Here is an 18,124-nt window from a genome sequence, read left to right on the forward strand (position 1 = left end):
ATTGGTTGAGCATACGTCCTAGAAAGGCGTTGGTCCCGGGTACGATCCCCGGACCAATTTTTCTTCAAATAGCTTTCCTTTCTGAGAAATCCGTATGGATTTCCTAATGGCATCATGATGCCATAAGGAAATGATGCTACAAAATGATGGCCATAATATATCCCTTTCTTTATTGGGCGAACTTGTGCCCAGATAAAGCAAGAAGGCTCAAAGTGCAGCAATAGTGGCGAGCACAAGGAGTGTGCGAATATTCGAAAATCTGGAATAACAAATCGTATAGTGTTCTATTCAATTCAGTACTCGAAGTGAATAGCACATATTCGAGTAATCAGCACTGGCGGAAAGGCCTCAAGGGAACAACACATTGGAACATCAAGGGAGCACTTTTCTTGCACTAATTATTCGATTATAAAGATACATGCTGCCCAACCTCTTACGGGACTATCGATGCCATACTAATCATAGATGAAGGTGCTTATATATTTAAAACTCGGGTGTCACCGAAGCGAAAGTTTGCTCAGTCTGTCATTGCTCGTCATGAGATTCACGATATTCCTTCATCAAACATCGTTTAATTTTTATGCTTCAGTTTTATATAAAAGGTGGTGACAAAGTATCGCCTTGTACTAACCGCTGTATTTCAACGTAGAGTTACAAAACATCTGGTAGACTGTCACTGCTTCTACAAGCTAACCTCATTTTACATAAATGTGGCATTTTTTGCCAGTTGAAGTTAATGGCAACATTCCTTCATTAATGTTTGTGCCTGTTTTGTTTCAAATAAAATATTGTTGAATTATAGAACTGTTTCAAAAATGATTTCCTTACTATTAGAAAACTATTCGAATAGCATTCAATTTGTATTCGTATTCGATTCGTTGTCAACACTGTTCAATTCGTATTCGATTCCAAAACTTGCTATTCACACGCCCCTAGCGAGCACTCATCGCTTGTCAATCGTCTTATACACATGCGTGAATTACAGTGTTATTGCTGTGCTCACATTAGCTCCAGGACAGTGACGTAGCCAGGGGGGGGGGGGACCGGGCCTGTGCCCCCCCCCCCCATTTTTTTTTTGCCATGGCATGCAAGCTCAAAATGACACTCGATCACATTTGCCTGCCGAAAAGAATTTCTGGCTATGCCCCTGCTCCAGAATAAACTACGTGCGCACAATCTGATCAGAACAGTAGTCTAAAACAATCTCCAAACATTCTGCCACAGTGGTGGCAACATGTGCTTTTCTGGGTAAAGAAAAATAAACCAGAGTGAAGTGATGACCTTGCTCACTACTACTGTGGCCGTATAGGCATTGCTAGTCTTTGTGGGCTCAACCAATGAAAAGTTCACATTCAGCCAAGTTTTTCCTGCAGCTACAAGAGCTGAAAAGAAAGTCTGCACCATGGCAGGTGCATTGCAGCACGCAAAAATCTGTTGGGGCAAAGAATGCCAACAATGCCCCTCATCTCAATTCCATGGAAGTCAGGCACCACAGCAGGGTTTTGCATTAGCGTATCCAGGTGGAAACTCACCGAGAGCCAGGAATCTCATGGTACAGGACCCATTTGCAGAAGTACTCAGGCTCAACAACAGCTGGAGTGGGTGAAGTGATGTTCAGAGGAGTGACATCCATCACAGCACTCAGGTCATTTCCACTCTTCCATCCAGGAGCAGAACAGCCTCTGGTGAAGAGTAACACGAATCTTCATTAGTTTAGTCACAGGCTTTAAATACAGAACACTAAGCTTCATTACCTTCCCTGTCCTGAGTGAACAGATTTCATTTTATGCTTGGCCATCCTCGGCTGTATTTTTCATCCCTTGATATCTATTCCGTCCCTCTCATTGACCATCAGCTATCTCATTACAGGACCTGCCGAGGTCCACTTTACCTTTTTATATCACCTAAGAAATCTAGGACTATGCTGTCAACATAGAGTTTCATACTATAACACTTAGACGAAACCGGTGCTGCAATCCTTCAACCATTATGGGAATGATGGGAGGTACAGGCTTCGGATCAGAGCAAAACGGAAAGGTGAGCTAGTTAGTTCATACTTATGTATTAAAAGCGCTAACGCAACAGGGACAAGAAAGGGCACAACACGAGCTCTCACTTACAACTGAAGGCTCTGTTGCGTCATGAGAAAATATAAGCCCAAACCCAATCCTCGCATATTATCTGCACGTGCACACCATTAGTGAATGCAAACAGAGACGAGACGTAGGCATGTGCTCCTCCTCCAATTCTCTCCTTGAGCACAGTATTATCTTTGGCAGATATGGCCAAATGGAGAAGGACACCCTAGCGTTAAAAGGGACACTAAAGGCAAATCACAATTTATCAGTGGAAGGCCAATGCTCGAGAACACCAATATTATCAACAGCAGTGTTCTACTAATCGAGAAATTAAGGTAAATGTACGACACGATATGCGCCACGAGTGGGACATTTTGGAATGCCCCGAGTACAATGAATCATTAGTATTCAGACTACTTATAATAAAAAAGAACATACTGTTCATTACAAGATGTAATAAAATGCTGCTTGTGCGTTTCTCTTTGATTCGTAGCAAAAATAAGTTGGCGTTACTATGGCGAACGGCGCGGGTAGTTCAGAAGTTCAGGTTTCACCAGAATGCGCACCGCTCACATGGTCGCATCTCAGTTGTAGTTTCCACTAGCGTATCGCATTCTTGTGGCTCTTTTCGGGACTGTCTCTCCACACCTCAAAGCAAATGAGTCATCAGGCACCTTGATCATTGGTCCGACATGGTTCACACAAGTGAAGACTGCGCACACAGATTTCACAGCACACGTGGGTTGATCGCGTTGCATTTCGGTAGCCTGCGTACCAGCGGCGTCAACAGAGGTTCACTGAACGGCGCCAGCATAAAGACACACGCACACGGGAAGCCCATATTCCCGCACTGACGGATGTATCGCACGCAGCTTCCCGACCCTACTCCGCAGTGTCACAGTATCAAGCACTTCCGCGGAAAACATCGCGTTACAATGGAAGCAGCAGCAGCCAGCAAAAAAACTCGGCAGATCCCACGTACCGTGGGAGTCGATGTTATGCGAAGCATGTGGCGAGTAGGTGACTGTGGCGTAACTTTTTTTACTGAGCGACACGTTACAAAATGACGCTAAAGATTTGTATATATTTTACACGCACACATATATATGTTGAAGAGCCGCATATCTGTTATATAACCAGTTGTTTACGGTTGGGTAACGCTGCCAATGGCAACGTGGGTATTACCAAAACCAGAAGCGGTAAGCTGATATGTAGTGCTTATACGTGTCCCGAAAACGCACGCACGTTTCACGAACCCGTGTGCATGTGTGCAAGAAGTTCTTGACAGTTCTTGAACAAGGGCATCATCACCATGATCAGTGAGCACCAGCAGCTGGTCATGACTTGTTATAGGATCCAGTCGTGATCGTGGTGACGAGGGGTCCATGTGTAGTGAAGTATATGGTATAGTAGAGCTGTGGGAATTCGTGGATGCCTCGGTCATTTCGTCGACAAATTATCTGTCGACAGAGCCGGCGACATGTCCGAACCTGAAGCCACCCTTCGTGTTGGTGATGTATAGGCCGTCGAGGCTGGTAGGCCTGGATAGTGCTACGTAGACCAACTTCAGTGGATGGTGTTTGTCGTATACGTAGACTACCTGGGCGTATGTGGCCTACGTAGCCTAGTCTACAAAGCGGCTGTCAATTATTCTGGCATCATCCTCGGTCAGCATGAGGCTATCGCCCAGCCTCGTAAGAAATGAAGAGGACACTGCGTCGTTCTGGTGGATGAAGTGCACTTTACGGTGCTGTGATGTGGATATCCTATGTAACATTCGTTAATGTACTCCTCCGGGGTCGAGCAATGCTTCAATATAGCTTCATAAATCATAGGAATACAAATGTAATGTTTATTAGACTGCTATAAAAGAGTAGCCAACACTGGAACTACAGACGTTCATCTGATATGACGCCTGTACCGTAGGAGTACACATCGTAGGAGTATCATGTAGTGTTTATTGCTGTCTTGTAAATTAGATAGCCAGCACCACAACCACAATTGACGTTGCACCGTTGTACGCCTGCGTAGGCCGTTTTTCCGAGCCAGTTTATAGACCTGGCGTGGCTCAGTGGTAGAATACCTGATTGCCACGCAGAATGCTTGGGTTCGATGAGTCAACGCTGCCGATGTTGGTTTTCCTTAACGCTCTAGCATTTAAGTTACCAACGTCTGTTCTCGCCGTTCCTGGGTAGATATAAACTGTCAATCACCTGTGGCGCATACCCGTACACCGCGGCCCGTGGTAAACGGGTATGTGCCACACGTGTCTAGGGGAAAGGGTTTGACGACGTACGCGACAGGATATTAACGTTATTCATGTCATGACCCGGCAATCATATTCGTCAAATCCTCTTACCCTTTCATGCAAATTTTGGTCTACACCAAGTTAAGGAGGCGATCATGAGGGCACCCAGACGTAGGCGGGCGGGCGGGCGGGCGGGCGGGCGGGCGGGCGGGCGGGCGGATAGATAGATAGATAGATAGATAGATAGATAGATAGATAGACAGACAGACAGACAGACAGACAGACAGACAGACAGACAGACAGACAGACAGACAGACAGACAGACAGACAGACAGACAGACAGACAGACAGACAGACAGACAGACAGATAGATAGATAGATAGATAGATAGATAGATAGATAGAAACGCTCTAAGTGCCAGAGGTTCGCTAAGAAATGCTTCGCATTTAAAACAAGCATAGAAAGAAGTATTCTTGCATGCGTATCCGGTGGAGTCGCGATGTCGCCAGATAATGGAAGGTGCTGGCGCAGCGCCCGTTAAAAGCGGCGTTGGGTAGTGCCTACGTCACGAGTCCTTGAGAGGCAGGTGGTTTGAATTGCACTAACAGTATGAGGACCAATAAAGCGTGATCTTCTTTTAAACTGAGCATTTCCATGGCTTGAAACAAGCACAAGAGGTTTCTGGAATGATATTTCAGAAGTCCACGCCGAGTTGTATTTTGCCTTTAGTGTGCCTTTAACATGGGAAGCTTTCACAAGTTCATGTGTTGTGCGATCTCGGTGTCTGAACGAAATTTCTGTCGCAGCAAACCACACTCTGCATTGGCACTGAGCACAGTGCCTAGCCAATTGTGTTAGTAGTCTTCTCTGCATGGCAGACTGGTGCTCCCTTAGGCATATATTACTACATCAGAACGGATTCCGTTAGCTAGCTAACAGTGCACGGGTCCTCCTCTACAGTTTCAGTTTCGCACAGCGGCTGTATCCTGCCGCAATAACGCGTTTGGTGTTCTCTGCCGTGGATAGTTGGGTGCGGCGCAAAGCATTCAAGCGGTGCCTCTGTTGCTGAAAGTGACAAGCGCGCTAGGTCTCTTGGTTTCCAATAACGTTGCAGCTTCACAGGTTGTATTTGACAATTTCAGTAAAGTGTCGTTAACGTGCTGCTCTGCAAAGATGTAGCTATACGTCCCATGCCTGTGCACGAAAGTGCATAATCACATTTTTTTTATAAGCGCGTTTTGCCAAGCCGCAGTCGGCTTGACTGCAAAACAACGGTGAAGTAAAGTAGACACACTGTCTCGCTCCTCTGACTCTGCTTTACAATGGAATGAGAAATGCATTAGGGGAGACATGGCTGGCGTCACAGCAGATGATACATTAAGCATTTCTCACTCGATACAGTACTTTACTTTTGAAGAAAAAACGTGTTTGTTTTCAAGTGTTGTAAAAACAAAATTCATTATTTGGTATTTGGTAATGCCAAACCTGCAACAGAATTGCATACCCTCGAGGTTGAATTTGTCTAAGCTTCACTTCACTTTTACGGTCACGCAAACTTTCTGCAATAAATTTTACATATTATGATGGATAAGTGCGCAAGTGTCGTGTGTGGTGTCTCATCGAGGACATGGCCAGATTGGACGGAGCGGTCACGTAGAAGGGCAGTGACAGGGCCTGCGCAAGGATGAAGACAAGGATGGGATTTGGCACGTGGACCAGAGGAAAAAAGATCAATCTTGAGGTTGGCGCAAGAGGAGGGTGCGCGAAGAGCCACGCAGTAGCCATGGTGGCGTTCCATCGAGATGGGAGACAGCTGGAGCTTCTCAGCCAGCAGCACGGTCGGGCGTAGACCCGAGTGTCTGGCGGAGGTCAAGAGTTAGAGTGGACTGCTTCGCTTGGCCTCAAGTCTCCAAATCAAGTTCGTGGAGCACTCTCGGGAAGCTGCTGCATCTACAAGCACCTTTGGGTGTAGGCACAAGTGTTGCCCTGCCTTGCGAAAGCCATGGGACGGCTTCGCATGGCTTCATCTCTCAACATCCTTTTCGGAAGCCCCAGAAGATCCCCGCCGTAGTGACGCCATCGGGCGTAGTCCCGATTGTTCCTTTCTGGAGGCCACAGAAGATTGCCGAAGTCAGCATCATGGTCGGGTGTAGTCCCACGTGTCTGGCAGATGCCGAGGTGTACTGCTTCACTCGGCTTCAACTCTCAACGTCAACTCCATGGAGCTCCCAGGAAGCTACAGCATCCATCCGCAACACCGCCGGGTGTAGGCCCGAGTGTTGCTACGTTTTACTAGACCAACGAGTCTGAGCACAGGGTTCTGTTTGACCTCCAGATCAGATGACCCCGTCATTGCTTGTCTGTATGGCAGCATCCATTCATGCACTGCACCTTACATCGCCAAGCCACTGCGACATCCATCCGAAGCCTCTACTTCTCATCATTCCCATGGTGGTTAAAGTGCCGCTCAAAGAGGTTTTAGAGTATGAACTCCTATGGTTGTCAATACAAGAAGTCCCATTATTTCTAATTAAACAAGCAGCCTGCCAAGTGTTGGCAAGTGCACAAAGACTGGCAAAAGATGTGACATTTCTTGAGAGTTTTATATCACACTGACATACAAACACCGTTTTCTCTTGCTATACATTTGTAAAAAGTTACAACTTTGATTTTTTCTGCTGGTTTCCCTAAAAACGTTCTCAGAGAACACTTGATGCATTTAAAACAATTCTTGCTACTCTTTATGAGCAGAAAGCTTGAGCTACACTGTGCCAGTCAGCCCCAACTTGAAGTTTTATAGCGCATGAAAAACACAGACAAAGAAAGGCGTGACCTGCCTTTCCTTGGCACTATAAAACTTCAGTACGGCATACCAGCATGCACGAAACGCTATGTCACCCAACTTGAACCTGGCAAGGCGTCAGCAACTTAACCAATAATGCTAGCATGGAAAAGTGGCTGTGCTGGCATGGCATATTCCGAGGTGCAAAACGTGTAAATGACACATGTAAGAGACAATATTAATTAGAACTAACAGACAATAATGCCAAGGAAAGTATAGGAGATATTATTTGTAATAATTGGGATATAAATGTAAGGAAAGTAAAGTGGACGAAAAGATAACTTGCTGCCGGTAGGGACCGAACCTGTGACCTTCGAATAATGCGTCCGATGCTCTGCGAGAGAGCATCGGACGAAGAGAGAAATGCGCACAAGGCGCCACTCTACAAAATTGCGCATTTTAGTGCGCTCACAGTTCATCAGGTGTGCAGTTGCACGTGAGTATCTCTCCTCGATAGCAACTTTTAGTGCGACACAAGAAAGACAACCAGACAAGCGCTGTGTCCCGTTTTATGTGTTGCTATGAATAAGACCATCAACTATGGCTTAAGTCACTAATGAAACAGATGCTCTGTGGTTGCCGTGACAAGTGGATAAGATTACGATTTGAGGCACAGTTAATCAATGAAGCAGGTTACTGCTGCGCATGGAATGTATATCGTTATTGCCGTACTTTAATGCACACTGATGAAGCGTGGCAGCACTCAAGAGTACATTTTGTGTCTCAGAGTAAAGATTGCGGACTGCCTTCTGCGTGTTGTGACCTGTGCCCTATCCAATGTGCTTGTGAGGCATTAAAGCTTATGCTTTTGTGCTGTGCGCATAAAATTTATGTCGTGCATTGTCAATGCACTCTTCTGAAAAGTCTGTCATGACATGCAGGAATGGCTACAAAGAAGACTTGTGCTTTACCTGAAAACAGTGCTCAATAAAATGCAAACAAGTGCCATGCAACCTTTCCAGCCTTGTCTTGAGTTCCCAAATCACCTTTTCTTGGATGGGCAGGCTGCCAGCCATAACCTTACATCCTGCCGTGCTTTCTCTCCTCATGCACAAATATGCACCATAAGTCTATTTAGGAGCATGCATCTGTCACTCTTGAACCATACCAACCCTGTCGAGACTACCACTGTACATATTACAGAACTGTTGCCTGGCAGTGGCTTTAGACCATTTTTCAATAATCACCCTAGCCTCTTACAAATGGCCCCAATGCCACAAATCTGTGCCATCCCAGCACACAGGTGATACCACACTCCAGTGGTGCCTTGTTCTGACACGCAGCCACTTGGTTTCTGTTATCTCTCCTTAAGCACGTTTAAGAATTATTCTGCTTCTTTTTGTCACTCTAAAGAGAACAGCCAGCCAATCCTTCAGCCAAGCTCTCTCACAGCTCATAATTGCTTTTAAAGCGCGATAGAAAGCAGTCACTAAAAAGGACACGAGAGGCGCTCTGTCTCATGCCCTTTCTTGTGCTCTTGCGCCTTAAAAGCAATTATGAACATACACCAACTCGCCCAACAAAAAGTTCTCTCACAGCTACTGATATGTTCACACACACACACACAGGAGAATGTGGGAGAAATTACTTTTGTCAGTGTGATAAATCGAGAAGAGTGTATTAAAACAAAATATGCACTACAGGACGCAGTGGCATTCCATGCCAAGTGAAATGATTTACTAGCAAGCCTGAAAAGTTGTGCAGGTCCAATATTAAGAACAGCTGGGTTTACGTTCGTCTTTTGGAACTTTTGGAAGTGTGCCATACCAGAAAGAACGGAAGTGATTGTGCCAGTGATACTTCCGTGGTGTTGTGCAACCAAGGAAAGGAATTTTTTGATTTGATGTCCCAATCTGCATTCTGGCGATATGTCTTTTCTGTGGTTATGATGGGCAGCGCGCTTGCGCGTGCTGGCTGTACAGAATATGTTGTTCATATCTCTAGGAAAGTGTTTCCCAATAAAGGTAGTTGCGAGTTAGCGCTTGTCCCGTGCTGTGTGTGCTCTCCTTTAGCGCAAGTGGCGCTCTGCAGTTTATTTCAGCATACCATGTCAGGTGTTTCTTTTCAGATGAGCAAGTTTTTGGCTCTTAACGACGCCAACACGCCCACAGCTGCCTTATCGACAAACGACGTTCATTCACACCGTGTCGCACGACAAAAAAAAAAAAAAGAAGAAGAAGAAGAAAAGCTGCCAGCAAAGTGCTGCACCGCAAGGCGCTCGTCACATGCAGACGTTCGACTCGCACAAGAAAAGAAGTAACGCCATCGTTGATGTTCCCGCCCTCATTCCGTACCAAGGTTTCAACTCGATGTCGGCATACACCGCGGCAAGCCAAAAATATTGTCTGTTCATTGAAGTGTCCAGCCAGCAACTGCGATTCGGTTCCAACAAAATAAGCAGCAACTGTTCTTCGCCTACAAGACGAACCCTATACCTGAGAAATACGAGACGTCTCTTCATAGCCTTCTGGAGCTCAGTGCCTGAGCAGAGGCTTAGTTTATCGACAGAAAACGCACCTGCGGGAACAAGAAACCAGCAAAGCAAATAGTTACCTCTAAATAGACTGGAGGAGCATCGGCAGTTTAAATGGGTGTCGTAGAAATGATCACCTAAAAGCACACGATCATGCACTTGACTCCCAAGCTTGAGCAGCAATCCATCCGAATAACATGACCCACAACCTGACACAACATCAACTGCGACCCCACTCAACCAACTCACTGCACAGCCAGCACAGCTGCTTCGTCGCGCCTCTCCTTTCTGCCGCTAGGAGCACCTCCTCCTCTCTCGCACGCTTTGTAGGTTATAAATGAAGTTAGTGGGAGACCAGCGCTAGATAGGTGGCGCGCCGCATAACGATTCACCTGCACCAATCGGAACCGGTTCACGGCGGTGCACGAGAAGTTCAGAAATTGTTCAGCAGGAGTTCAGTGGTGCGGGCGCGGTGCTTCACTAGAAACGAATGACGAGGTGCCGACATGGTGCAGACCTTATTTTTGTTCGCTTAATTTACGTCGTCCACGTAACGTTGACAGGTGGCAAACCGCGCGTGGACTGTCTATAGGTAGGAAACTCTATGGTCTATAGGGCTGACGCGCTGGAGTTTTGAGTACTGTGGCGGAGCCTGGTGGCGTGCGCCGAAGTTGCTTGGGTAGTCAAAAATGGACGCCGACCGGCTATAGACCGGCGAGTTACGCAGTTCTCAGTTGCTTTAAGCGTTTTACTTAATTTTGTGCCTAGTTTTCAGGCTCAAAAAGTGCTTAAAACGTACGCAGGAACTTGTCCGCTATGCCTGCAGAGTCTGACATGTTTGACGAGCGATCCCTGCTTCAACAAACCGTGCCGAAAGCAGGTGGTCTGGGCGACGGCTAGAGCAGCGCGCGGTCCCGAAGCGCGGTCGCCGCCGTTATTGTTGCGTGGTTAATTGCCTCGAACATGGGGGTAAGGATCCTAATGTGCGGTTTTACTGGTTCCCCTGAAAGCCGTACGAAGTGGAGCGACGGAACCGCTGGATACGTGCCGTCCGACGCGTGAAGTGAGTGCGCGAGCAAAACGTGGTTTGCAACGTAACGTGCTGATTACTTTTCGTACGCGCGTGCACGGCCGTGGCTGCCGACGGTGATCACGAGGATAGGCAGCCGGCATTTCGTGCGAAACGAGAAAAACGATGCCATGAGTCACCCTGCGTATGTGCCTACGATTTTTCCGGCTGCTTCCAGCGGCCGGCTGTAAACATTGCACGCCGTCGCTTCTCGACCGCCACCGCACGCTGACAGAATTTGACGAATTCCCTAGAAGCAAATGTTGAAAATTACGACCGTGTATGGGGAAAAAGTGTGTTTGCGACTGAATGCGGCAGAAAACGGCACACGACGCGAATGCGCTCATTCGGGCCGCCGACGGCTAGCCTTCGTCACTGCACCTTTCTTGATTCCGTTTCGTCGTGTAATGCAAATCATGTCGGCTTTCTTAACAGCAATCTTTTCGTTTATGCACTGTCGTTAATCGCGCGAGCATGCCTCGTAAAACTTAACTCGAGTTCAACGTCGTATGAGATTCGCTGCACTTGCGAGTTGCAGCGCGCCGAAATGGTTCCTTCAATCTCCTGCACGTCGTAAACATACTTGACGTTGACGAGCTTCTTGCGTTTACGCAGATTGCTTGGCCTGAAGAACTCAGCCACGCCAGAAACTGGCCGAGATTCAAAGCGCAGCACAACCGACAGCGGCGGCTCCATTGCGCATCTGAGCTTAGTGCTGCATGCGGCCGCCTGTCTGACTACTCGAAACCAAAGAACTTGTCATAGGGGGCGCTTTTTAGCACCGTTTTCATCGCGCAGCCTCGGCCTACCACACCGGCGCAGCCTCGGCCTACCACAGAACTCGGCGCGGACACCGCAGCCCAGCAAGGCGGTACCTACCAGTAGCTACATACGACGAAATCGCTGAGGAATTCGAAGCGAGCGATATACACTGCAACCCAGACGGCCCTGTCACGTACGAAGCGTTCATCAAAGAACTGAAAGTCATAATGGGCAGACATGAAGTTCGTGTAAACTCCCGCAAAGGTGTTCAGTGTAAGCCATGGTGGGATACCGAGGTGAAAGCGGCTTTGAAAGCCAGACGTGCAGCAAACCGAGAGCACCGGAGCGCCATTCGGCACCTCTCAGCTGAAGACTGCGAGCAGGCGTGGCACAAATACCTGGAGCTAAAGCGGCACATGCAACAACTAGTGCAACGCAAGATTGCGGAAAGTGACCACAAGAAACTCAAGGAGCTCACAACGCCAGGCCGCAGTGGAATCCAGAACTTTTGGAGGTATATATCGGCATTAGACAGAAAGAGCCCGTCACGACCAACCCCCCGAGAAGAGGCAACAGGAGAACCGGTCTCCGATGTCAAAAAGCAGATAACCGATTACATCCAAAACGTTTTTGGGACCCCGGCTCCTGTAGCAGCCGCGGAGAACGTGACACATATAACACCAGCCCCAGGACATTCACAAGCGAAGGACTGTGAATGGAAGGTCTCACGAGTAGCGCTAGAACGTGCCCTAGCGCGAATAGCATCACAGACAGCACAGGGACTGGATGGTATACCCGCGGGTCTGGTGAAGCGCCTGGGAAAGATAGCGAGAGAACATCTCGCTGCTATCTTCACGGGTATTATAGAGGGAAACCCCATCCCCGCAGACTGGCTACGAAGCCGTATATGCCTAGTTCCCAAGAAAGGCGCTGACAGCGGTTACCTCAGCAGCTACAGGCCCATAACTGTGACCAGTGTGCTATACAGGTTATTTGCACAAGTGGTTAAAACGTGGATGAGTGGCTGGGCCGAAAGCAGCGGGCACCTCACGGAACTCCAAAATGGCTTCCGCCCAAACCGACGCCTGGAGGACAATCTTTTCGTGGTTACCCAATGCATTGAGGTGGCACGTAAACAATCCCGCGGTCTGCTCACATGCTTCTTAGATGTTGCGAAGGCATACGACAGCGTTCCACATGACCTAATGCTGCGGCGCATGACCGAGCTGGGCATGCCACAAGAATGGACAGACCTCCTACGTCGTCTCTATGCCGATAGCTCGGTGGTAGCACGCTTGGCAGATACGTCCTCTGAGCCAGTAAAGGTCAGCAGAGGACTCAGGCAGGGGTGCCCACTCTCGCCCCTGCTATACATGCTGTATGCATCAGGCTTAGAAAGTGCCCTCATCCAATCAAACATTGGGTTCAAGATGAAATTCCTGTCAGAAGGACAGCCCGAAGTATGGACACTACCGGGGCTGGTGTTTGCAGATGATATTGTTCTCCTTGCGGAAGACCGACATCAGCTCCAGCAGTTGGTGACAATATCAGCTCACCATTTGGCAGGCTTAGGCCTTCGGTTCAACCCTCAGAAGTCGGCTGTTGTCCAATTTGCCGGAGAAGTGGATACAAACCTCCCGTTGGAACTTCCGAATGGAGACAAACTGCCATTCTCAACAGAATACCGGTATCTGGGTGTGACCATCGGCATGGGGGAAGGCCAGTTCTTGAGGCACGAGGATCGGTTGCGACAGACCTCCCAGCGCGCGAGCTGCATTCTGCGCCGGAGAAGCCTCTGGGGTTGCAACCGATATGTATTGGTGCGAGAGCTGTGGAAGTCGGTCCATGTCCCATGCCTGACCTTTGCGAATGCCATTATATGCCTGACAAGCAGGACCCGTGAGTGGCTGGAGCGAGGCCAAAGGGAGGTGGGCCGTTTGGCACTAGGCTGCCATGGAAGGGTCGCAGTGGAGGCCATTCAGGGGGACGTAGGCTGGTCAACGTTCGAGGCAAGGGAAGCCACAAGCAAGATCGCTTATGAAGGACGCCTACGCTTCATGAATGATCACCGGTGGGCCCGTCGCATGTTCCGCTACCTGCACTTCGTGGGGCTCAGAACGCAGTGGTTAAATAGAGTCTACTTTCTCCGACGCAAGTACGGAATGTTGGACTGCTCAACACTCGAAAACACGGAGCGCAAGTTTACCGCGGCAGTTCGGAAACGGATACGCGAAGAGGAGAGCGCACAATGGCAAATGTCGCTGCAGCAAAAGAGTACACTCCAGCTGTACCGAACATACAAAGAGGCCATTGCCCCGGAATCTTTGTACGATAACAGTGGTGGAAGTGGGCTACTGTTCGAGGCGCGCGCGGGAGCGCTTCGCACGCTGGCATATCGCAGCCGCTTTGACCCGAACATCGATTCAACTTTATGTAGAGCGTGTGGAGCAGAACAAGAGACAGTGGAGCACTTGGTACTGCAATGCCAAAAACTCTCACCCCGCCCGCCGGAGGCCACTACTCTCCCTCAGGCACTGGCCCTGACGGACAGGAATGCAAAAGCCGTTGCCACCACAAAGACAAGGCTCCAACAGTGGTGGAAGTGGTGCCAGAAGTGAACTCTTTCGTGCTTTCGTTCTTTTTTTCTTTCTTTTTGTCGTTCTTTTTCTTTCCTTTTTTTTCTTCATACCCAGGCTAGAACACACCATATGTGTCCACCCGCTACAAAGGGCAAAGCCACAAATCATCATCATCATCATCATCATTCGCAGCGCCGCCTGGGCAGCCAGTCAGGCCTATGAAGCGCAAACACTTTGGCAAAACACGTCTCACGTTAATAAGGTGGGTACAGCGCCTACGTCTGAATGCTGCGTCGTCTGCTCAGCTGCACGCGCAAGACTGCACCAAGCCGGCACCCTCGACGACGCCGCCGCCGACTCGGAACGACGACCACGCCGCCGCCGGTCGAAACCGACACGGCGCACACCCGGCACATCTCTACAGTGTATGGGTGTTCTCTGCCTCTACTACCTCTACCGCTTGTGTGCGTACTGCGTACTAGGCTCGTCTGCAAGCCTTTTTACGCTATCCGTCTACGTCTTTGCGTACAGCGGAATTCCGAACAGGCTTTTTAAAAACTATGCTTATTTACCTGAACGTTCTATTGTTTGCAGCGACAGACCACGTGAGCTGAAACCACGCCTGTCGGGCGTGCAGTGCGTCGGGAAGACTCCGCGGGTGTCAAAGCGATGCTAGCGTTCGCATACGCTTTGCTCCTAAGTATCGCTGCAAACTGCGCTGCTTTGTACGAAGCAAACTGCAGTACGCTCCTGATGGGTCAGTACTCGTGTGCGGCGCCGGAAATCGACCCGGCCACGCAACAGCCCAAGACGTGCGGCCCCGCCAACCAGGCCCGTGTGCTGTGCACCGCGGCGGATGGCATCGTCTGCAAGAACGGCACCGGCACAGGCAGGGACACCTTCGAGAAGGCGATTGCATGCCGCTACACCAACGGCTACTCGTTTGAGACGGCGCTGTTGCTGTCCGTATTCTTGGGCATGTTCGGCGTGGATCGCTTCTACTTGGGCTACCCGGCCATCGGCCTCGCCAAGTTCTGCACGCTCGGATTCATGTTCCTCGGCCAGCTGGTGGACATTATTCTCATCTCGATGCAGGTCGTTGGCCCCGCCGACGGGTCGCATTATGTGATCAGTTATTTCGGGCCCTGCCTGCGATTCCTCGGTGTAGACAACGACACTTACGTTTTGCCGCAGGACGATTGGTGATCTTTAGTAAAATACAGTGCAGTTGTGTTTGTATGGACAGATTCATAAAGTGCAATGTTGTGCACTCATTCAGTCCCAGGTCGCAGCACCAACTAGTTTCTCCGAAAACCGATGTGCCAAGCACACTTGGCATAAGTTGGAGTGGTACATTATTGGTCATTTTAAGAACAAAAGCACATGTCCAAAGTGGACAGGCCTTGAAAAGCCCAGTTTTGCTTTAGCTGGTTTGGATGTGTATTTTCACAAACCAAGGTTCATAGCTTTGAATGGTACAACTTAAATGAAACGAGTAAAGGAAAACACGGGACCTATCAGCCGAGTTTTAGTGTGGGGCAACACTGAATATATAGGTGGGGGCTTCTTATAAAAACTCTCATGCGAATCAAGAACATGTAGCCGTTTAAAGGGCAAATTAAATTATCACCAGCGATTGCATCGACATGTGTGAATAACTAGTGAGATCGTGTAACTGCAGCGTGCACAGATACTAAAAAACAGTGGCTTCCTGCTATTCAGCGAGTTTGTTTTGTTTTTTAACACCTATATATTCTGTGCTGCGTAGGCTCAGTTGAAAGTAGTGCTTGCCCTGTGTTCTCTTTTTGTTGTTTCATTTAATTTGTGCTGTGAGAAGCTATAGACCAATACCAACAAACCCAATCTCAGTGCTTGCAAAGCTGAGATATCACATGCAGATGACCTTGCAGGTATGAGTACCTATTAAAAAGCGTGCAAACTTGAGCTTGTTGGTACACATTCATAGTAAAAAAAAACAGCGCGAAAACTACAAGGACGAGACAGATGAAACAGGACTAGTGCTGACTACCAACAAATGCGTTTATTTTTGCGGTGCAAATATAAACGCTTCTGGAACAGGGAAAAGGGAGAGGATTTTCCTAGCACATGCACAGCTGCTGTGCTTTGTCAACGAAGCGTGGAACGCTCAACTGTGAAGATAGTTAATCTCTTTGTCAGTGTGATAGAAGGGGAGCTGATACAAGAGTGACCTGCCACATGGATGGCAAAGGCTTCACAAATTTAAAGAACAGTTGACTATGAACATTTCCTGGCAAACACACGCTGTCCTTAAGAATGCCTGAGCTCACTCGTTGCACACAGCAAGAAAGAGATTGGTCAGCTGTCCGCTCATTAAAGAATAACATGCTACGCGATGCCAGCTGGCAAAGAAAAGAGTGTTACACACTCGCCGTCATGGCTACGAGAGGCGCTGACTAACACTTCCAGGTTTGCATGCACAAAAATACCCGATGAAGTGGACGAGAGGACACTGCCCCCGTAGTAAGAGCATCGGGTGCCTAATCTGAAGGTTGCAGGTTCGGTCCCTGCTGGCAGCAAGTTGTCTTCTTTCTTCAGATCTATATCACAATTACTCATACACGTACGTCCCCTGTAGCTTCCTTGGCATCGTTGTCTGCTGTTCTTCATTACGGCTGTGTGAGACAAAAGTAATGAGCCCTCAAAATCTTTCATTCATTGTATTTCATTGTGCTTGTCGTCAGTCTTGAAAGATAAGCCGTCTTTATTATTTGCACGACACTGCAATACGTGCCACTTTCATTGGTGACTGCCGCTTGAGATGGACAATATGCAGCAGCAACATTAGGTTCTGAAAGAAACTACTGCCAAAAGCAGATTACGAACAGTTGTGCTATGCAGCTACTATACATGTCATGGCTGATCATGCTTTTATCTGAGCCACCCACATTTAGCTACACCCACAAATTGGTCATGCATGGATCCTGCTGTGTGTCCACTGCGAACACATCATTTCACACCGAGCCACTAATATAGCACAGAATTCAGCTTTGAAATACTAAATGACACATATGGGTAACTGTAGCATACAATTGTTCAAATTTGTGGTACAGTAATGGGCTTCACGAGATGTTCTTTCCCATGATCGCCGATGCCTCATCAGGCCAGTGGAGGGCACTGCAGTCGAGCACCTCGCAGAGCTTGAGACAGCTCATCGGTGATTGGTGAAAGCTTCTTGAGGCTGAAATAAAATAAGGGCAGGTGTAAATCAATGTCGATTTAATAATTGGGTGCCCTTCTCCAAGTGATGCATGAAACCAAAACAATTGTTCCTCTTTATGGTTCCTCCTTGGGAGCAATGAAGCATTATCTACTCTCACTGACCTGTAAATAATGGGATGAACAGATTGAATTCACATTCTGCACTGAGTCAAGCCTTTCTGAGCTTGCTGCAGGTCACAAACTGCTAGAAGGCATCATATTATGCTTCCTTGTGGGACACCAGCATGCATGGGACAGAGAGTGTGGTAAAAAGACATTGAGCCAACCTGTGCAAGAATATTGTATACGCTCGCACTGCTAATGCATTTTTTGGGTGGTGTCAATGGTTGACTGTGATGGATTAACATCAGGGCTTTCCACACACAACAGAGACTGTATTCGCAATAAATGGGACACACCACATTCAGTGAGCTAGGGAGCACATAAAACCAGTTGTCATCGTGTCCACATCACTTAGTGGTTCGATGTCTTTGGCCACGCCACTGCTGGCCAGTCACTCCATCCTTGGACTTCTCGGTTGGACAAGAAGGGTCACCTAATGCATGGCCTGCTGGCCATGCACCAGGTGACCAATTTTTTCAGCAAAACAATTATCGTCACGTGTGCATGGTGGTTTTGGTGGCAGCGGTATGCAATAAGGGATTGGTTCAGAGCACATTTCAGCATAAGACATGAGGGTCTTGAGCTGTGGTCACATTATGAACGAAGTCGTGAATGGCGAAAATTGCGGCGTTTACACTGCTCTTATGCAAAATAAGTACTAGATTTACATATTCATAAAGATAGTGCAAATGCATAGATGTAATGGACAC

At 48.2% G+C, this 18,124-nt stretch overlaps 3 protein-coding genes across 9 annotated transcripts in view; 1 reads left to right on the top strand and 2 right to left on the bottom strand.

Annotated features, from left to right (window-relative positions):
• LOC119372696 (transmembrane protein adipocyte-associated 1 homolog) overlaps positions 1 to 9,945 on the bottom strand; it is a 119,276-nt gene extending 109,331 nt beyond the window's left edge. For all 5 annotated transcript variants that reach the window (XM_037643147.1, XM_037643146.1, XM_037643148.1 and 2 more), the window contains exons 1-2: positions 9,722 to 9,945; positions 1,533 to 1,682 (exon numbers count right to left, since the gene is read on the bottom strand). In XM_037643147.1, the coding sequence (XP_037499075.1) occupies positions 1,533 to 1,633 (101 nt within the window). In that variant the 5' untranslated portion in view covers positions 1,634 to 1,682; positions 9,722 to 9,945. The remainder of the gene's footprint in view (positions 1 to 1,532; positions 1,683 to 9,721) is intronic.
• Positions 9,946 to 14,368: 4,423 nt separating this feature from the next.
• LOC119372698 (TM2 domain-containing protein CG10795) lies at positions 14,369 to 15,337 on the top strand. Its single transcript, XM_037643151.2, has one exon. The coding sequence runs from the start codon at positions 14,721 to 14,723 to the stop codon at positions 15,255 to 15,257; it is 537 nt and encodes a 178-aa protein (XP_037499079.1). The 5' UTR covers positions 14,369 to 14,720; the 3' UTR covers positions 15,258 to 15,337.
• Positions 15,338 to 16,109: 772 nt separating this feature from the next.
• Positions 16,110 to 18,124, bottom strand: part of LOC119372695 (gamma-tubulin complex component 6) — a 318,918-nt gene continuing 316,903 nt past the window's right edge. Inside the window, exon 28 of one of the 3 annotated variants that reach the window (XM_037643145.2) lies at positions 16,110 to 17,271. In XM_037643145.2, coding sequence (XP_037499073.1) covers positions 17,190 to 17,271 — 82 coding nt within the window. In that variant the 3' untranslated portion in view covers positions 16,110 to 17,189. The remainder of the gene's footprint in view (positions 17,272 to 18,124) is intronic. The other 2 variants (XM_037643144.2, XM_049419622.1) reach the window with 2 other exon arrangements.

Source organism: Rhipicephalus sanguineus, chromosome 10 (assembly GCF_013339695.2).
Source record: "Rhipicephalus sanguineus isolate Rsan-2018 chromosome 10, BIME_Rsan_1.4, whole genome shotgun sequence".
NCBI classification, from domain to species: domain Eukaryota; kingdom Metazoa; phylum Arthropoda; class Arachnida; order Ixodida; family Ixodidae; genus Rhipicephalus; species Rhipicephalus sanguineus.